At 37.5% G+C, this 15,926-nt stretch overlaps 1 protein-coding gene across 5 annotated transcripts in view; it reads right to left on the bottom strand.

Moving 5' to 3' along the window:
* Positions 1-15,926, bottom strand: part of EMSY (EMSY transcriptional repressor, BRCA2 interacting) — a 43,078-nt gene that overhangs the window by 15,322 nt on the left and 11,830 nt on the right. For 3 of the 5 annotated variants that reach the window (XM_054074094.1, XM_054074082.1, XM_054074067.1), the window contains 7 exons: positions 15,267-15,526; positions 10,548-10,821; positions 8,310-8,627; positions 6,099-6,248; positions 4,401-4,574; positions 2,113-2,249; positions 413-586 (listed from right to left, as the gene is read on the bottom strand). In XM_054074094.1, the coding sequence (XP_053930069.1) occupies positions 413-586; positions 2,113-2,249; positions 4,401-4,574; positions 6,099-6,248; positions 8,310-8,627; positions 10,548-10,821; positions 15,267-15,526 (1,487 nt within the window). The remainder of the gene's footprint in view (positions 1-412; positions 587-2,112; positions 2,250-4,400; positions 4,575-6,098; positions 6,249-8,309; positions 8,628-10,547; positions 10,822-15,266; positions 15,527-15,926) is intronic. The other 2 variants (XM_054074086.1, XM_054074077.1) reach the window with 2 other exon arrangements.

The following is a 15,926-nucleotide window of genomic DNA, read 5'->3' as shown; positions in this document are numbered from 1 at the left end:
AGCCCCATCAACTACACAACGTTGCAGGGACAACCTGAACACACATTAACCAGAAAATATCTTCAATAAAACCTCGGATTTGATGGATGACCTGTTTCCAGACTCTGCCTCTTTAGTTCTCCTGATCAAGCCATTAGCCAGCTGTAAGACTTAAAACAGGCATTTAGAGCCACAACAAGACAGTTTCAGCTATGTGAAAGGCTTAGTACATCCTTTTGGCTTGCTCTAGGCCTCCAGATACAGCTAACAAATGCAAACAGTGTGCTCAAGAAATCAGAATCAAAGCCACCTCATTACACCCCTATGTCTCATTCCCCACAGACATATATTTACCCTGCAACAGTGAAAAATTATTTACTTCTCATTAAAATTTAGGGGTACATTTCAAGACAGAAATGGGTCCTCACTGTACCTGCGTTTTCCCTTGCTGACCATAAACAATTTTAGTTGGGATGATTTTGGTGGCTGGCTGGACCGTGGACCCTATTCCTTTTGGCTGTGTAACAATCATTTTTGTGATGGGTCTTGTGGCAGTGATGATAGCAGGTTTTGCTCCTGCTGGCACTGCCTGAATAGTTTTCTCCCCCTGTAGAGAAGTCAAAGTTTACAGGTTAACTTAGAGAAATTCTTCAGAAAGACCCACTTCTCTAAAAAAAATACACAGTCACAGGTCAATGCGTGTACCATGAAATCAGCCTGCTGCTGCAACTAATTTACTTGATACAAAAAGCATTCAAAGACCAAGAACAAAAACCCTGTATGGCTTCAAATGGAAAAGCCTCCAAAATCTCCCTCTCAATTACTTTACCTTTGAGTGGCTCTGAGGGGGTGGACAAAGGAAGCAACTAAAAGACACTGACAAGTTTTTTGAAGCTGCTTCAGAGAATTCATGTAATTGGAACTTTCCTCAAATCTTTCACAAATGTTTTTAAAACATTTTTATTTCTATTAACACCAAGTTTGGCAAGACATCTACAAAACTTGAATTGAAATTCTAAAAAGAAGTTATTTAAAGATAGATCTTTGTATTATCCTCACGAGCAAGATATTATTTATGTACGGATTTTTTTTTTTTAAAACTAAAAGTTCCCTTTAAAAAGTGTAGATTCATAGCTGTTTCCCAGGACGCATATGACTTTGGAATAGTACTAACATATGACTAGACTCCTAATAGCCTAAGAAGAGCAAAGACGTTGGAGTATCCTTCTTTTCAGCTCTGCACATAAACAAAACAGATGAACAACAGTAGTTGCCAGTTCTCTCAGTATTTCATTTCCCACCAAGTAGCTAGAAACCCCAAGAACCATGCTTGTTTCAAAAATATCATATTCTGGTGGTTCCTACTGTGTAACATCACAAGATCTCCACTTGTGTGAAAATGCAGCTTCAAATCAACTAGGAAAGTTCAAAAACTTAAAAAAACCATAAAAGGTTTAAAAAAGCCCTCCCTACTGAGCTCAGCTACCCAAGTAGATTTTTATGGAGTACACAAATAATGACATCTCACAGTTCTATCTAGGAAGATAAAGCATATTCATCATTTTTATTTACTAGCACTTATATGTAAACAAGTGGAAGATGGAGACTTGACTTTGTTCTTAGTACAAATCAGGGTATCAAAAGGTAATTCAACACTACACAAAACTCAGGTACACGATGTTACCTTGTTACCACTTAAATTGAATGGTGGTACCCTAACTGTGAAGGGACAGTTTATTTCTGCCCTTCGTGTCCAAAAGAAAATTAGTTGGAGATACAAATTTATAACACGGGACTATGGCTCTCACCAGAGGATAAAAAGGGTAAGATTCTAATAATTTTCTTCTACTTAATCCCTTCAGGATTACAAAATCGTTAATCATGGAAAAAAGGCAAGCTCAAAAGTTTTTCTTTTCCTTTAACTCTGAGAACATTCCCAGATTGTTTTAAGCACCTTTCATATCCTGCAAAATACTCTTGCTTTTCAAACATTCCTGACATTAAGGCATGCTGTATGTGTTAAGGAGCTCATGCACAGTGTGCTTTTAATAAGGACTCTAGCAGAATGAATGCAGCAGCCACTACACAGCTTGTCACTTTGCTATCTATTTGAGACTTGAAACTCTTACTTACCCCAGCATTCAACAGTGTTGTGACAACATTTTTGCCTGGAAGCCCTTGAATTGTAGTTCCTTTTCCAGTAGTCTTCTGCACAACAATCACATTGGGTTTGGATGTCATTGGAATTGTAGTGATTTTGGTTGTAGTTCCTAAATTTTTGTTAGAAAACAAATAATGTGCAGTTTATTACACCTATGTTTCCTTCCACTGGAGAAGTTGGTGAGCTATATAGGAATCATTGCATTTAAATCTGACAGCATGAAAAAGAAAAGGCAGCATCTGGAATGGGAATTTCTATCCCCCAACTCAACATAGAATGATTACATGCCCACTCTACAAATCCTTCACCAACCGTAAAAACAGGCATGCCCAAGACAGAGTAATGTATGCTATATTAGGACAGTCAGTCCCTTCTCACACATTATGGAGCAGACTAATACAGCTTTCTCAGTCTAACATCTCTAATTCTTCAAAGGCTAGAATGGGGGGAGCTAAGGACATCACTAATGCTCAACTCAAGTCCTACTTGCACAGACAAATATTCTTCTACAGATAACCTCTGTAGAAAAATTTACATACCAAGAATGTATCTCTGGTCCAGAGAAATGCCAGCTCTTTCTGGCATTGCATTGGTGTAATACAAGTGACAAGTAGTGGATTGCAAGAAGGAAAAAATAATGCTGCTGTTTTACAATTAGTTCTTAAAGTTGAGTTTAGGAGTTGTGTTGGTTATTTCTGTTCCTCTCCCAGTATTCAATTCGTTTCACTCCCTGTATCAGTTTTTTGTTCACCTGCAGTGACAGGTTATTTTGGTCAGCCCTCCACAGTTTACAAGAGTACACCAATACGCAAGTCATCAGTATTACCAGACTGCCATTTCAATATCTGCTCAGACAGCTTTTTATCTATCTACAGTTCCCACTTTCTCCTTGAAAAAAGTACCACTCAGTCACAGTAGAGATGCAAACCCAAGTATTGCACTCACTACTTTCCACCCATCAGTCATAGGCGTAGATACTTCACTACATACATACTTCAGATTAATCTACTAATTCTAGGAAAGAGAAGTCATAGAGAGACAAGATAACAATTTAGTTAATTCTAGTGACTTCAGAGAGATTTAAAGACTGCTGCCTCAGCAACAGAACTCCAAAAAAGCACACACACACACACACACGCACAAATCAACCCCTAAATAACCCACCACAACACAACAAAAAACCAGCATGTATCCTTTCCAAACTTGCCCTGTTGTTTCGGGGCAAGTTACTCTTCTCAGGACTACACGAGGGTTTCCCGGTTTTGTACAAACTCACTATTAGATCTAGGCTTGTTAACAACTCATACCCACAAGGTCTAAAAACGTTACTTGTTTCCAAACAAGTTATAGTATCAGTCCTAAATATCATTTTGTAGAAATCAGGCGCTGACAAAACTGAGATACCTCTACCAGACTACATCCAAGAGTGCATTTACTGGATAGCTTCTGCAACGCCTTCCAGTGACAGCATCTGGCTGGTGTCGTGTCAGGTCTTTGCTAAGCATGAACGGCAGAAACTCTAAATAATTTGAAGATAATACTACACACGAATGAACAGACCCAGTAGATCTTGCTGTACATATGCACCTTCTCTGCATTAGCACTGTTAAAAGTCCCAATCAGCTACTAAGAAATTGTGACTGGTCAGTGTCTTTGATCCTGGTCCTAAAGAGACCCTGGGATGAGAGGCTGTTCTGGCAGAGCATCAAGGCAACAAAAATAAGCAGCAGGGTCTGCATGAGGCTGAGAAGAAAAACTTAAGTTAGAACAGGGGGTAAGGGAAAGACAGGTTGATGCTGATAAAAGAACAAGGTAAAGTGGAGACTGAATAGCTGAATTTAACATACACACTTTTTATTCTGGTTCTTTGGACAGGGAGTGGAATAGAAAGGGGCAGCACCCAGACTATGAAATGCTCTAAATTGAAGCTAATGCAATTTCCTGATCGTTCTGACCTGTAACAGTGCACAATATTGTTGTTCTCCTCCCTGTATTTCTCTTTTTCTCCAAGGCTTCCCTCACATTAGAAGATTCCTTCTTAAACACAGAAACTACTGCAATCTTCATTAACCCTTCACCTCCATGATTTCCACCTATTATTTTCTTCTTCATCCTCAGCTATTTTTCTTCTGAATTAACTTCTCCAGTAAAGTTTCAAATAATTATTTGAGCATGCAACCCACAGAAAACCCCTGAATGATTACAGCAAGTTTAAGGTTACTTTTGAAATATCTTAATATCAAATTACTCATATGCCTACCAGAAACAATATTACTGCTGATAATCTTCCCTCCCAGAGTAGCAAGTGATTTTGGTACTACTGTAATGATGCTACCACTTGTAGTTTTCACATAAGTAGCAGCCCCAGGAGTTCCAGCCATCCGAGCCCCTATAGAGGGGCTAACTGTTGGTCGCGTATACGTTGCTTGAGTTCCTGTTTTAAAGAGAGAACAAGAAAGTTCACTGTTAGAATGTGATCTTCTAGTAGTCTTTGCGGAAAAATAAGTTAGTTTAGAAGAAAGGCATCAGATTTTATTCAGAGATCTGACATTGCAACTTTTTACCACGCTTTATGTTTCTCCTAATACTTCTTAAGACTACAGAGCAAAAATCAAGTGCATACCAACTTTAATTTAAACTAAGAGTTTCCTGAAATATTTTAGCAAATGTTCCATGACTGCCACATTTTAATTCACATCCTTGTGCCTAAGATTTTAATTTTAAATAGTTGTTTACATTCTGCCTGTATGTTTGCCAATTGCTTCCTTTTTAATGTCCAAGAGTTCGGCATCTGATGACACTACCAGAATAGATCCCTTCCCCTCTTGAATGACAACCACACTCTTGCTTCTCCCACACGACAAATTGTTTATAAAGAACACTACCAATGACTGGTCTAAATATCACTCTCAGATAAAAACACAATCTATAACAATAATGCAATTTTATAGATTTAGCATTCAGCAGTATAGAAGAAACCTCCTGACATGGTATAAATGCTGTTTTTTCCTACCTACTCTTGTCAGAATGGAAACAGAAGACTCCACAAAAGAAATCTGCTCAAAATAACAACCAGCAGCTACATGAACTTGTAATTCCATTCTGCTTGTACTGCTGCAGATAGTGCACTACAGACCTTAATTACTAAACATCAGAGCAAAACAGCTTGTTTTATACAAGAAAGCCATGTGTTCAATTTCAAGAGAGCACAATACCAATAGAGGTTTTACCAATTAAATGAACTGCAAAACTGGTTGTTTTTTTTAATGTACTTAAGAATGTTTTCATTAATTACTTCAGAAGTTAAAAAAGAATAATCACCTTTAGTTCATGCTAATATTCCCAACACATGCTAAAAATTCAGGAAGCAAGCTACAGTTTTCTAAAAACTAGGAAAAAGCTGCCTTTCCAGTTTTTCTCACAGTTTACAATCTGAACAGTCTGCATTATCTTCAATCAACAAGAAACCACAAATACAATCAGATGCCCAGAAGAACACTGGAAGTTCAAAATTCAATTTACTGGTCTTTTCATAAATTCACTGCAGGACTATGAGCAAGTCACCTCCTTTTAAAGTACGTATATGTAAAACAAGAATGATGCTGACTTATCTGCTTGAGGTACCTAAAAAGTTGAGTTCATGTAAATTGGCTAAGAGAAGGTGCTACAAAAGTGCAAAGTATAAGCTGCAAGAAAACTTCCTTTAAACTAAATCCAGTGGGGAAAGAATGATTATATTTTTGAGTACTAATTCAAAAAGATCATAAGAGGAATAAAAGAGCACTCAGTGCAAAAATCCTCATGTAGAATAAATATGAACAGGATTGTGAATGTGCTGTTGTACTCAGCATTCAGGAGAGAGGAGTACTTTTTTTTTGTTTTTTACCTTAATAAACCATGTTTGATCACCTGCATGTCTGGGTTTACCCTCCCTTCCCTTCTGAGAACCATAACTTACCAGTGGGAGTAGTGACCAGTTTAGTTGTCATGATAGTCCCATTACTGCTAACCACCATAATAGGTGAATTGCTACTGCTGGGCAAGGTCGCTGTAACTGGTTTGGGAAGGATTTTACTGGGCTGCACCTGTTGAGTGATTATTTTAACACCTAGGAAAGGAGAAAGGTCACTGTTAAAATACAGGCACGAAAAGTTACTTTCTGAAATGCTTTTTCAGACCAAGCCCTAGCGGGCAGGTAGGCTCAACAAAGGCTTTTATTCTGAGCCCATGTATTTATGATCATGAAAAGACTTTTTTTGTTTGGGTTTGATTTTTTTTTGCTTGCTTTGCAAATAACAGGGTATTCATAATCTTTGCCTTTCATGTGCCTGTTTCAATCCACACCTACTCCCACTGAGGCAGGGGATTCCATTACTTCACTCATTTGCTGTAGCGACTTTTCTGGCCCATGACTCAAAACCCAAAACATTTCCCAGGAACCAATAGGTTACAACTGATACCGAATTGGTTCATATGCAATGAACTACCTAAGAGTGAAATAGTTCTTCAGTTTAGTCTGTGAATTTGAATGTGTTTTAATGAGTCTAGTTGAATTTCATCCTTCTGAATAAATTTAAAAATAAAAGCTTTCTGCATAAGGAGCACTAGTGGGTACAACTGTGACACTGGCTACAGAAGGTTGCTTTCTCTCCTCTTGATGTATCCGTTATCTTGAAGCCACCGAGGAACTGGGCTGCAACAAGCTCTGAGGAGAATCAGCAAGAACCAAGGTTGAGAACAATTTAGTACAGCAAGGACTCTGATCCCTTTCTCTCGACTTGTAGAGTGGAATGGGACCTCTGCCAGATCCACTTCTCAGCTGCAAACTGGCAAATTCATGTCACCTGTTCAAAAGGACTCTGGCATCTTACATTCTGTTCCATAACAAGTATTGTGTTATGTTGGTCATATGCCATGAAATATTAACCAAAATAAATCCCATCTAAATGTAGGCACTTATATTTGTACACTAACAGATAAACAATTTTGTTCACTTGGAATGTGAAACATCTTCTGGAGACGTTTTCTTCTTTCTATGTTGACTACAAAAGCAGTATGGAGCAAATAAACTCCAAACTTAAATAATGAACTATCTGAAGTTAGGAAACATTACATTGAAGACTTTGCATCATTCAAACACAGAATGGGATAAAAAGCAAAGTCTCTGCGGAAATTAATTCACAATTAATGAATAGGTATCAGATGGTATTTCCGAAGAAACTTTAACTAAAAAGCACACTGAGCCTATTGTAGAAGCCCTATTGTAGAAGGCAATGAGTGAAGCTCTTATTGATCAAATATTGTTCACTGACTGGAGGATGGAGGCCTCTTATCTGTCTTCATTAGTAGCCATTTTTCCTTTGGCAATAGTGCTATAATCCAAAAGGAATCTTATTAAAGGACAGGAGTAGGGCTGTTTATTTTTTCATTCAGTAGTCTAATTCTTTGATCTAAATAGTATGAATATAAAATAATTCTACTGATATGATTAATATAATCTATGGACATAAGAAGACTTTGCACTTTTATAGCACTTCTTCCTTTAGAATTAGGTAACTGTGCAAGTATTACTTCTTGCAATATATGACAGAGAGAAGAGTAAAGCCAAGATAGAAATATTACATGACTTGCCCAGAGTCATCCAAATCAACCAATGTTACAAAAAGAATCCAGTCCAACTTCCAGTCTCAGATCTAACTGTATTTGTTTTCACAAGTATCTGAAAAGTAGGTTTTGATTTCTGGACCCAGAAAAAAGCATTAAAACATGGATTGACTTCTTTTTCCAGTTCAAGTAGTTGAACAACTGTTGGATCTTCAGAAAACTGGTGTCCTCCAGGTTGCCAATCACGTTACTTTTGAAGACATTTACATACCTTTCAATCTCTAAAGATAAAACATTTATTGCTAAAGTATGGTCTGTATACCTGAACCAAACAAGAAGAGTGACAGAACCAAATTCTTCAGTTGTTGTTAGCTGAAAACATTATGACATCCTTCACTATCTTATCTACTTATATCCAGGTTTAATGCCAAATTCTGTACTCAAGTTATTTATGCCTTACTGACAGTTCTCCATGCACATTTTCCAACAGAATTCTGCCCTAATTTCTTGAGTTGTGGTTAGATCTCACAAATCAGCAATATGACCCAAGATTAACTCCAACTACCTGATTCTTGTTTGATCTGAATGGTGGGCTTGATGCCAGGTGGCAACTGAGATTGCTGTGGCTGCTGTTGAGCTACAGAAGACTGCACCAGCTGTTGTTGTTGCTGCTGTTGCTGCTGCTGGGCCTGTTGCTGCTGCTGCTGCTGTTGTTGCTGCTGCTGTTGCTGCTGCTGGGCCTGCTGTATTTGGTGCAGCTGCTGTTTGGAGGACTGTTGATGCTGTTTGGGAAACTGTGCTAATATCTGAGTTGGATTCCCAACCAAACCTTTTGGGGAAGGTAGCCTGGAAGAGGCAACTTTAATTGCTGATGTAGACACACCTATGAAAGAATAAATGGTTTAGAACTGGACAGTGCAACATGAAAGAACAATATTACAATTTCTTAAATGTTTTTGCATTTGAACTATCTTTACTACTGAAAGATGCATAGATATACGGAAGTAAAAAAAGCTCCCACATATCAGGAGCGCTCTGTTCAGAAGCAAAGGAACTTTATACAGATTCTTGATGTGGTGGTAGAAGAGCAGCAAATGGAAAGATCACAATCCCAATCTCCTTTCCGCACCTTCTGTAGTACAAACAATTCACAAATATTTTCAAAGCCTGATCTGTAAGCTTCAACAAAGCAAAACATTTAAACTGAAAATCATGACTACAAAAAGTTAGACTATGAGGATGACAAATATCACACCCACCAATATTAGAAGGGAGTACCTGCTAGTGAGCACAATGTTATTTTAAAAGAATGAATCAAGTAATGCTATGTGATTTAGAAAACTCTGGTGCATGCATTTTTTGTGCTGATGGTTTAGGTGATCTTACAAGTAATTACAAAATCACAAAACGTGATTAAAACAAGTTTGCAACAAGATGGAAAGACATAGTTCCAGATAAATATTATTTCTGTCATTCCCTTACGTAGTTATCACAACACTTCCAGCAAAATTTGGCTTCATCTATAATTCTAAACTGCAGATCCATAAGCACCATAAGTCCATGTCTTAGGAAGGCAGTTTTTAACCAAGTCCCAACTGTAGTGAAAAACAGAAAGAAAATCTACTCTCTTATTTCTCTACATTTACAGATGGCAGTGACAGCTAGAATTCTGGCAGCCTATATACACAGCCCTTTTGTCACTGCATCATCTACGGCAGTTTCTCCATTTCCTTGGTCAGCTTTTAACTTTCTTCACAGTTAGAGTGATTATTGCTTTATATCACAAAATGTTTCACCAGCATCTTCTGTTGTGACACTGATAATCTTGAAAAAAAAAAAAGGTAAGAGACATTTACTTATTATACCTTAGAATTATAGCTTCTTCCATGATCAAACCCAACTAAAGACCTGCAGTTCAAACAATATGAAATTATGCTGTAAGCCTTTCTGCTCCATAGATCACCGTCTTCAGGATGGGATTAACAGAAGCAATATGGAAGGCAAAATAACTCTTCAGCCTTGATTTGGATGCCCAGTTTTTTGTGGCATGGAATAACAATGGAAAAAATGGACAGGGAAAAATTGCCATGTGACACCTGAACTTGTCAGGCAGAGTATTTTTCAAGTGCTGGTCACTGAGGCCCTTTCATTCATCCACAGCTTCCCTTCCAAATAGTTATGCAGTGGCTAACTGCAGTCAAATCAGTCAAGCTGGCATACATAGCTGGAATTAGAAATCAGAAACCTAGGAATTTTAATCCAGGTTCACTCCAGTCTTCATTTTTAAAGACTTGAAAACTGAGATGCTGATAAAATGCACATATAGAAAGGTGTAAAAACCTCTCTACCATTCAGAATCGTCATCAAGATTAGTTACGCACGTCACACATAAGATGTATTCATTTGATGCTAACTTTGCATGTTCTTGTAAATCAGGCTTTAAGAGAAGCAATCATCTTCAGATATTGGAAACTATCAGATAGAGTTCTTCAAGCCAATAATTTTGAGCTATAGCATTTGCATGTCACAAGTAAAATTTCTTTAAAATAAAAGGCTATGCCACACCACCTCACCACGTTCTCTTCAAAAGGAGGATCTGCACATTAATTGCTGAAGTTGAACTCTTTCACTCTTTACAAGAACTGTTATGGAATACCTTGGATTACTTTCCTCAGTAGACTTCTTTCACATTTCCTGCACTTTACTCATTGTAAGTAAATGAAGCACATCTCCCCTATGCTATTCTCAAACCAAAGTCCAAGTCATCAGTGAAAGAGGGTTTATAAGTATGTTATTACCATACCTTGTGCTACCGTTGACATAACCACTGACGGTGTTGATGATACTACAGCAGTCACAGCAATAGTATTTGCAGTACAGGAGGGAGTGGAACAGCTACTGCTGCTGCTGCTGCTGACCAAAGATGACTGAGAAGCAGTTATAACCACTGGTTGCTTTTGAGTAGTTGAGGCAATGACTGATGTTGGGACAAGTTTTGTAACTGCTGCATAGTTGTGGGACTTCGAAAGGATGTTGGGTACAAAAGTTGAGCTTGGAGAGGTGGTTACTATTATAACCTAAAAGAAGAAAAAGAACAAGAAATTCATTTGTTCTCTGCATTTATTTATAAGCATAAAATTTCAGTAATGTATCTGTCTGTGTGTATTTAGTTCTAGGAATACACGTTTATTAAGACCATTTAAAGGTGCCATATTCACATTTGCTGGCAACAAAAATTTAAATTAGTTTGATGAAGTGGTGATAAATATTTCCTTAAAATTATAAGGTGGGGTTTTTTTTTGAGGAGAATTACCCAATTGAAGTAGAATTATTTCATGTCTGAAGGCAAATAAAAATGAACTGCTTGGCTTTATTAAACTGAGCCAGGAAGCCTAAAGCCTGTTTTAAATGGAACTAAAGGGATTTCAAGCAAGTTTAATGCCATTCTCCCAAATGTTGCACATGCATCAAGAAATGGCAATGAGAGAACAGATAATTTTTTTCTTTTTCATGTTGCAGAGTCAGTAATGGGAAATAGTTTTGATCCACAAGGCTGTAAAATAATCAATTTTAACAGTTAAAAAACTTGTTCAGGTTTCAAATAATTTCTGCTTTAAATAGTGCTCTCAGTAACAAGAAATTCTTCCTTATCTGTTTCAAAACCATTTGTCTAAAGGCAATAAACACAACCCCTAGTGCGAGTTACAATGCCATGAATCTGATTTGACATGGAAAAACATAGAATTACAACATTGGAAGAGGTCTGTTCTTATGCAGCTGACCTAGAAAATATTTCTTAAACAGTCCCCATATTCAATACTTAGGTAAAGAGACTTCTTTTATTAAGTACATCCTTGTACTCACAAACACACAGTTAAAATAGAAACACAGCATAGAAATACAACATATTTTCAGTTTGCCATGCAAGGACATAGAGAAATTGTTTTAATAACGCAATTGTCCCAATAAAAATGTCATTTATTAAAAACCTTGATAATTAAAACTCAGTAATGATTCAACCTAATAGAAGGAAATAGAAAAAAAGTTACAGAAAGAGTAAAGAAAACCTGGGTCAGCTCAAACCAGAAGTCTTACACTACCACCCAAGGACTACTGAAACATTGCCTGATAGAGAAAAGAAATAATACGGTAATGGCACCAGAAACAGATCTAAGTGACAGGTCAAGCAGTGACAGATTAAGTGTTTATAATTTGTTTAAAAAATAATAATAATTAAAAAAAACCAACATGAGAGATAACCATATAAATGTAATAAAAGCAGCAACTTTAACCACTATGGCTGCCTCTGCCTCTCCTTTCCTTTATGGTCCCAGCTACTTAGCTAAGCGTGCAATATTTTGATCTGAGGAAAACCAAAACCTTACGACTGAGCTACAGCAGGTTGAACACAATCAACCAGTGCCTGAAGGGCAAGGTTTACACATTTGCTGCTTTGTAACCTTATTGCATTCTCCAGGAAGAACGTTTTCTCAGCATCAACTCTTCATTTTTGCCTTCTGCCTAACCCGGATTTAATCAAGATGTCCTTCTGAAATTGCTTTTAGGCTATAACCATGCAGATGAGTTGACTATGACATAGCTTGATTCTGGTAGAGGCCTGAAGGTGAAAAGATCCAATGTGCCTCTATAGTTTTATCCTGTTTATTAAATTGACAGCTAACACTAGAAATACTTCACAAATGTTCAAATTCTAGGGCCAGCTCCATTCTGCCTAGGATGGCTAATTTACGAACACAGTCAAAGGACAACCTGCAATTAAAAAAGGCAGATTATTCACAGCAAACTTTCTATATAATCTGTAGTGCAACAGGGCAGGTTCAGCATCTCAGCTAATTCAGTACAGATAGGTAGGATGAAGCTGGGCATAAACACAACTCCTGAAGACTGCTGTTATTCGTTCAAAGACATAGGTAAAGCCATCAGTCCAAGATTATCACTTAATAGCAGTTTATCGAACATGGAAGGAAAAACAAGCTTGTAAAGCATGATAGCAGCAATGACTGCTGTCCTGTGACAAAGCACGTTTGGGTCTTTATCTTCTATTTCTTCTTTCAAAATTAACACAGTAGAAAAAAATTCAGAGAGCTTCATGTACGAAGTGCATCCAGAAAAGAGAATTTTCAGGTAAAAATTTGAAGTATTAAAGCTCAAATCACAAAAACTATATTTTTGAGATACTCTTCTCATGTACATTGAAATGATGACAATAACTTCATCATCAGTGCCAAAATGGCATCATGTCTTTTACAGCAGAAAGACTGTCTGATGTAAAAAAAAAAAAAAAGGCAAGTTGTTTTTGTTGTTGTTGTTGTTAATTTTAATTGTTGTGTATAAAATAATTCCTAACATATATTCAATTTAGTCCTGTCAGCTCTATTTTGAGAGACATCAAAAACTAGTCCCTGAAGAAATAAAGGCTGCCAGAAGCTTCTCTAGCTAGATTTTTTTCTGTATCCCAGACAGAGGACTTATAATAATAGAATTCAGAAATTGGAGCTGTGACATTATTAGTTGTTACAACAAATCTTTCTCCAACCTACTAAAATGTCAAAACCATTCAGAAAGCTGGCGTGCAGAAACTAAGAGTTTCTTTCATATCCTAAAACTTCATTCATATCCCACTGCACTTGTTTAAAATAGTACACTTCTTCAAATTTGAGTTTAACAAGTCTGACATGTAATTTAAAACTACTAAAAGGGATTTCTCCCAACAAAACCATCCAGTTACATATTTTGGCATATCTAAATCCAACAAAGGAGGACAGTGTGACAAGTTCAGATACAAACAGGACTATGGCTCCCTAATGAAACAAGCGATGATTTACCATCATGACAGATTAGTAAAAGTCAAATACTATGCAAAGTAAACCCTACATTTTCCATGTAATAACAAGCAGAAGCATAACTGCAGAAAAGACCTTGTCAACAGTCCATTCTCTTCCTTTTAGAGTTTCAACACACCCAATCTTTAACTACCATGACATATAACACTCATACTTAATACAACACTACAGACATTTAAGGCAAAAATGTTCTTCCTGCACAAAAGATGATCCTAACAGGAGCAACAGGACAGGTAGGTTAGGCCCAATCCTAGCTGTGAATTTGCTGTAGTGAATGCAGGACATTTTATTTGATAGTTCATACTCACTCACCAGTTTCTATACATGTATTCAGAGATGAAATTTGATTAAAGACACTGTTGAAAAACAGTGAATCAAATGAAAGAATCAAAGAGTTAGGTGGGAAAAGGCCAGAAAGCAAATTCTTTATTGCACATTACTTCCATTAATCTTCCTTAGTTTTAAAGTTTCGAAAAATGGGGACATAGGAACTCTACTAATGCAAAAAGTCATAGAACAATTAAGAAGACTAATAGAATAAATACCATGTGAAAAGTTGAGCTCAACAGTCAAACTCTCAGTTGTAAAAAAATGCTTGTTAGCAGCCAGCCTACCATCAATCTGTTGGTATCAATCCAAATTAATTCCACAGATCAACCCCTCCCCAAATCTGTCTTAACTAATAAGTATACCAGGAATGGACTTGGTCTGAGCTATTAATCTTTTTTTAAATATTAAGAAAAAAAAAGTAGACACATCTGAAATGCTTTCTACAGCATGGGAAAATACTCAGGCACAACAAAATCTGAGTGCAATACAAAACTTCAACATGGAAAACCTTTTCCACACACTGCATTTCAGTGAAAGCTGGGCACATTCAGCTGAAATAATGCAACTGATTCTGACCACTATAATACCGTTGATGTAGAATGAGAAATGGCACACTAGTACTGAATAGAAAATAAAGCCCCCCCCATTCTTTGATCAGCTCTAAGAAAAAAAGCTCTAAGCTTTACAGACCCCCAAAAACTAATTTCTAGGCAAAAGGCTTAGCAAAGGAAAGCCCATGCCACCTCTCCTGGAATTCTACTACTGCAAAGAATAATTACAAATAAGGAAAATAGAAATAAGAAAGATTACCTTTGACCAATAGTTGTTACCATCTGAAGGCTGTTCAGTGGCCTATGTGATCCAGTTCTCAGTGGACTAGTGTCCATATCACAAAACCCAACACCACAAATGGTACTAACTGGCAACCTTGCTGGCAGTCTCACCAGAGAGGCCAAGAATTGAATGAGCATGGAGACTGAATCCCCTCTCATCCCTAGAAGTGGTCCCTTCAGGTCAGGGTTGAGGCACATTGGTGGGGCAGTCTGGGGGAAGCTTGCACTCCCGCTGCCTGTGCTGTACCTGTTCTGTGGATAAAAAGAGGGCTTCAGTCTCCACGGCTGTCAATCCAGGTCCTTTCACACACAGGTGAACTAAATTCATACAAGAGTTTGGTTTTCTCTTTGTTTCTTTTAAAGAGGGATTACCTTACCCCAAGCATAATCCTTAAAGAACAGCTAGACAGTTCATAGAAAGGAAGAGTCAAACATCACATCTTATTCATTGATAAAATCAGAATAAAGTAACATTTGGCAGCTTCCCCCACATACCTTCTGTGTTGTCGTGTTTGTTGTCTGTGTTGAGGGCTTAGTGAAGGTTATTTTCACAGGCGACATGTGTGGTGGTAAGGAGTTGGCAATGCTCTGCATTATGTTACTCATCTTGGGGCTGCCACTTACAGGCACCGTGATGGTTTTAGTGACAGGAGTCACTGCCTTCGGGACTTCTTTCAGGAGAACAGGGGAAGAACTAGAAGAATTTGTTCGCCGTCTTTTACGGGGCTTTTCATCATCATCTGAGCAGCTGACACCTGCAAAAGAAGTCCTTTTTCTAAATAACATTTTCCCCATTTGCAGCTCTCAATGCTTCCTAAAACACTACGCAGTTGCTAAATCTTAGACCCACTTTCAAATAAGAGAAAAAGAAACAGAGATAAGTTATTTCTTACGGCCACAACTAACTCGTATCACACAGATGGTCTTAGTCCTTGATACAAATCCACACTTAAAGTGCCATAAAGCAAAGAAACAAATCCCCCAAGCTACCCAGTTACTGAGTTACTTCATTTAGTTTAAGAAATCAAAAGAACATAAGAGCCGACACAGGGATTTAATTCTGTCTCCAGAACTTTATACTACACACTTGTTGCTGGTTTTGTTTACAGCAACTTGACTACTGAAGTTTATTCTCCTGTAGTCTTCAATTTCAAC

The sequence above is a fragment of the Cuculus canorus genome, chromosome 1, assembly GCF_017976375.1.
Source record: "Cuculus canorus isolate bCucCan1 chromosome 1, bCucCan1.pri, whole genome shotgun sequence".
In the NCBI taxonomy this organism is placed as follows: Eukaryota; Metazoa; Chordata; class Aves; order Cuculiformes; family Cuculidae; genus Cuculus; species Cuculus canorus.
This window is presented reverse-complemented; position numbering and strand designations above follow the sequence as displayed.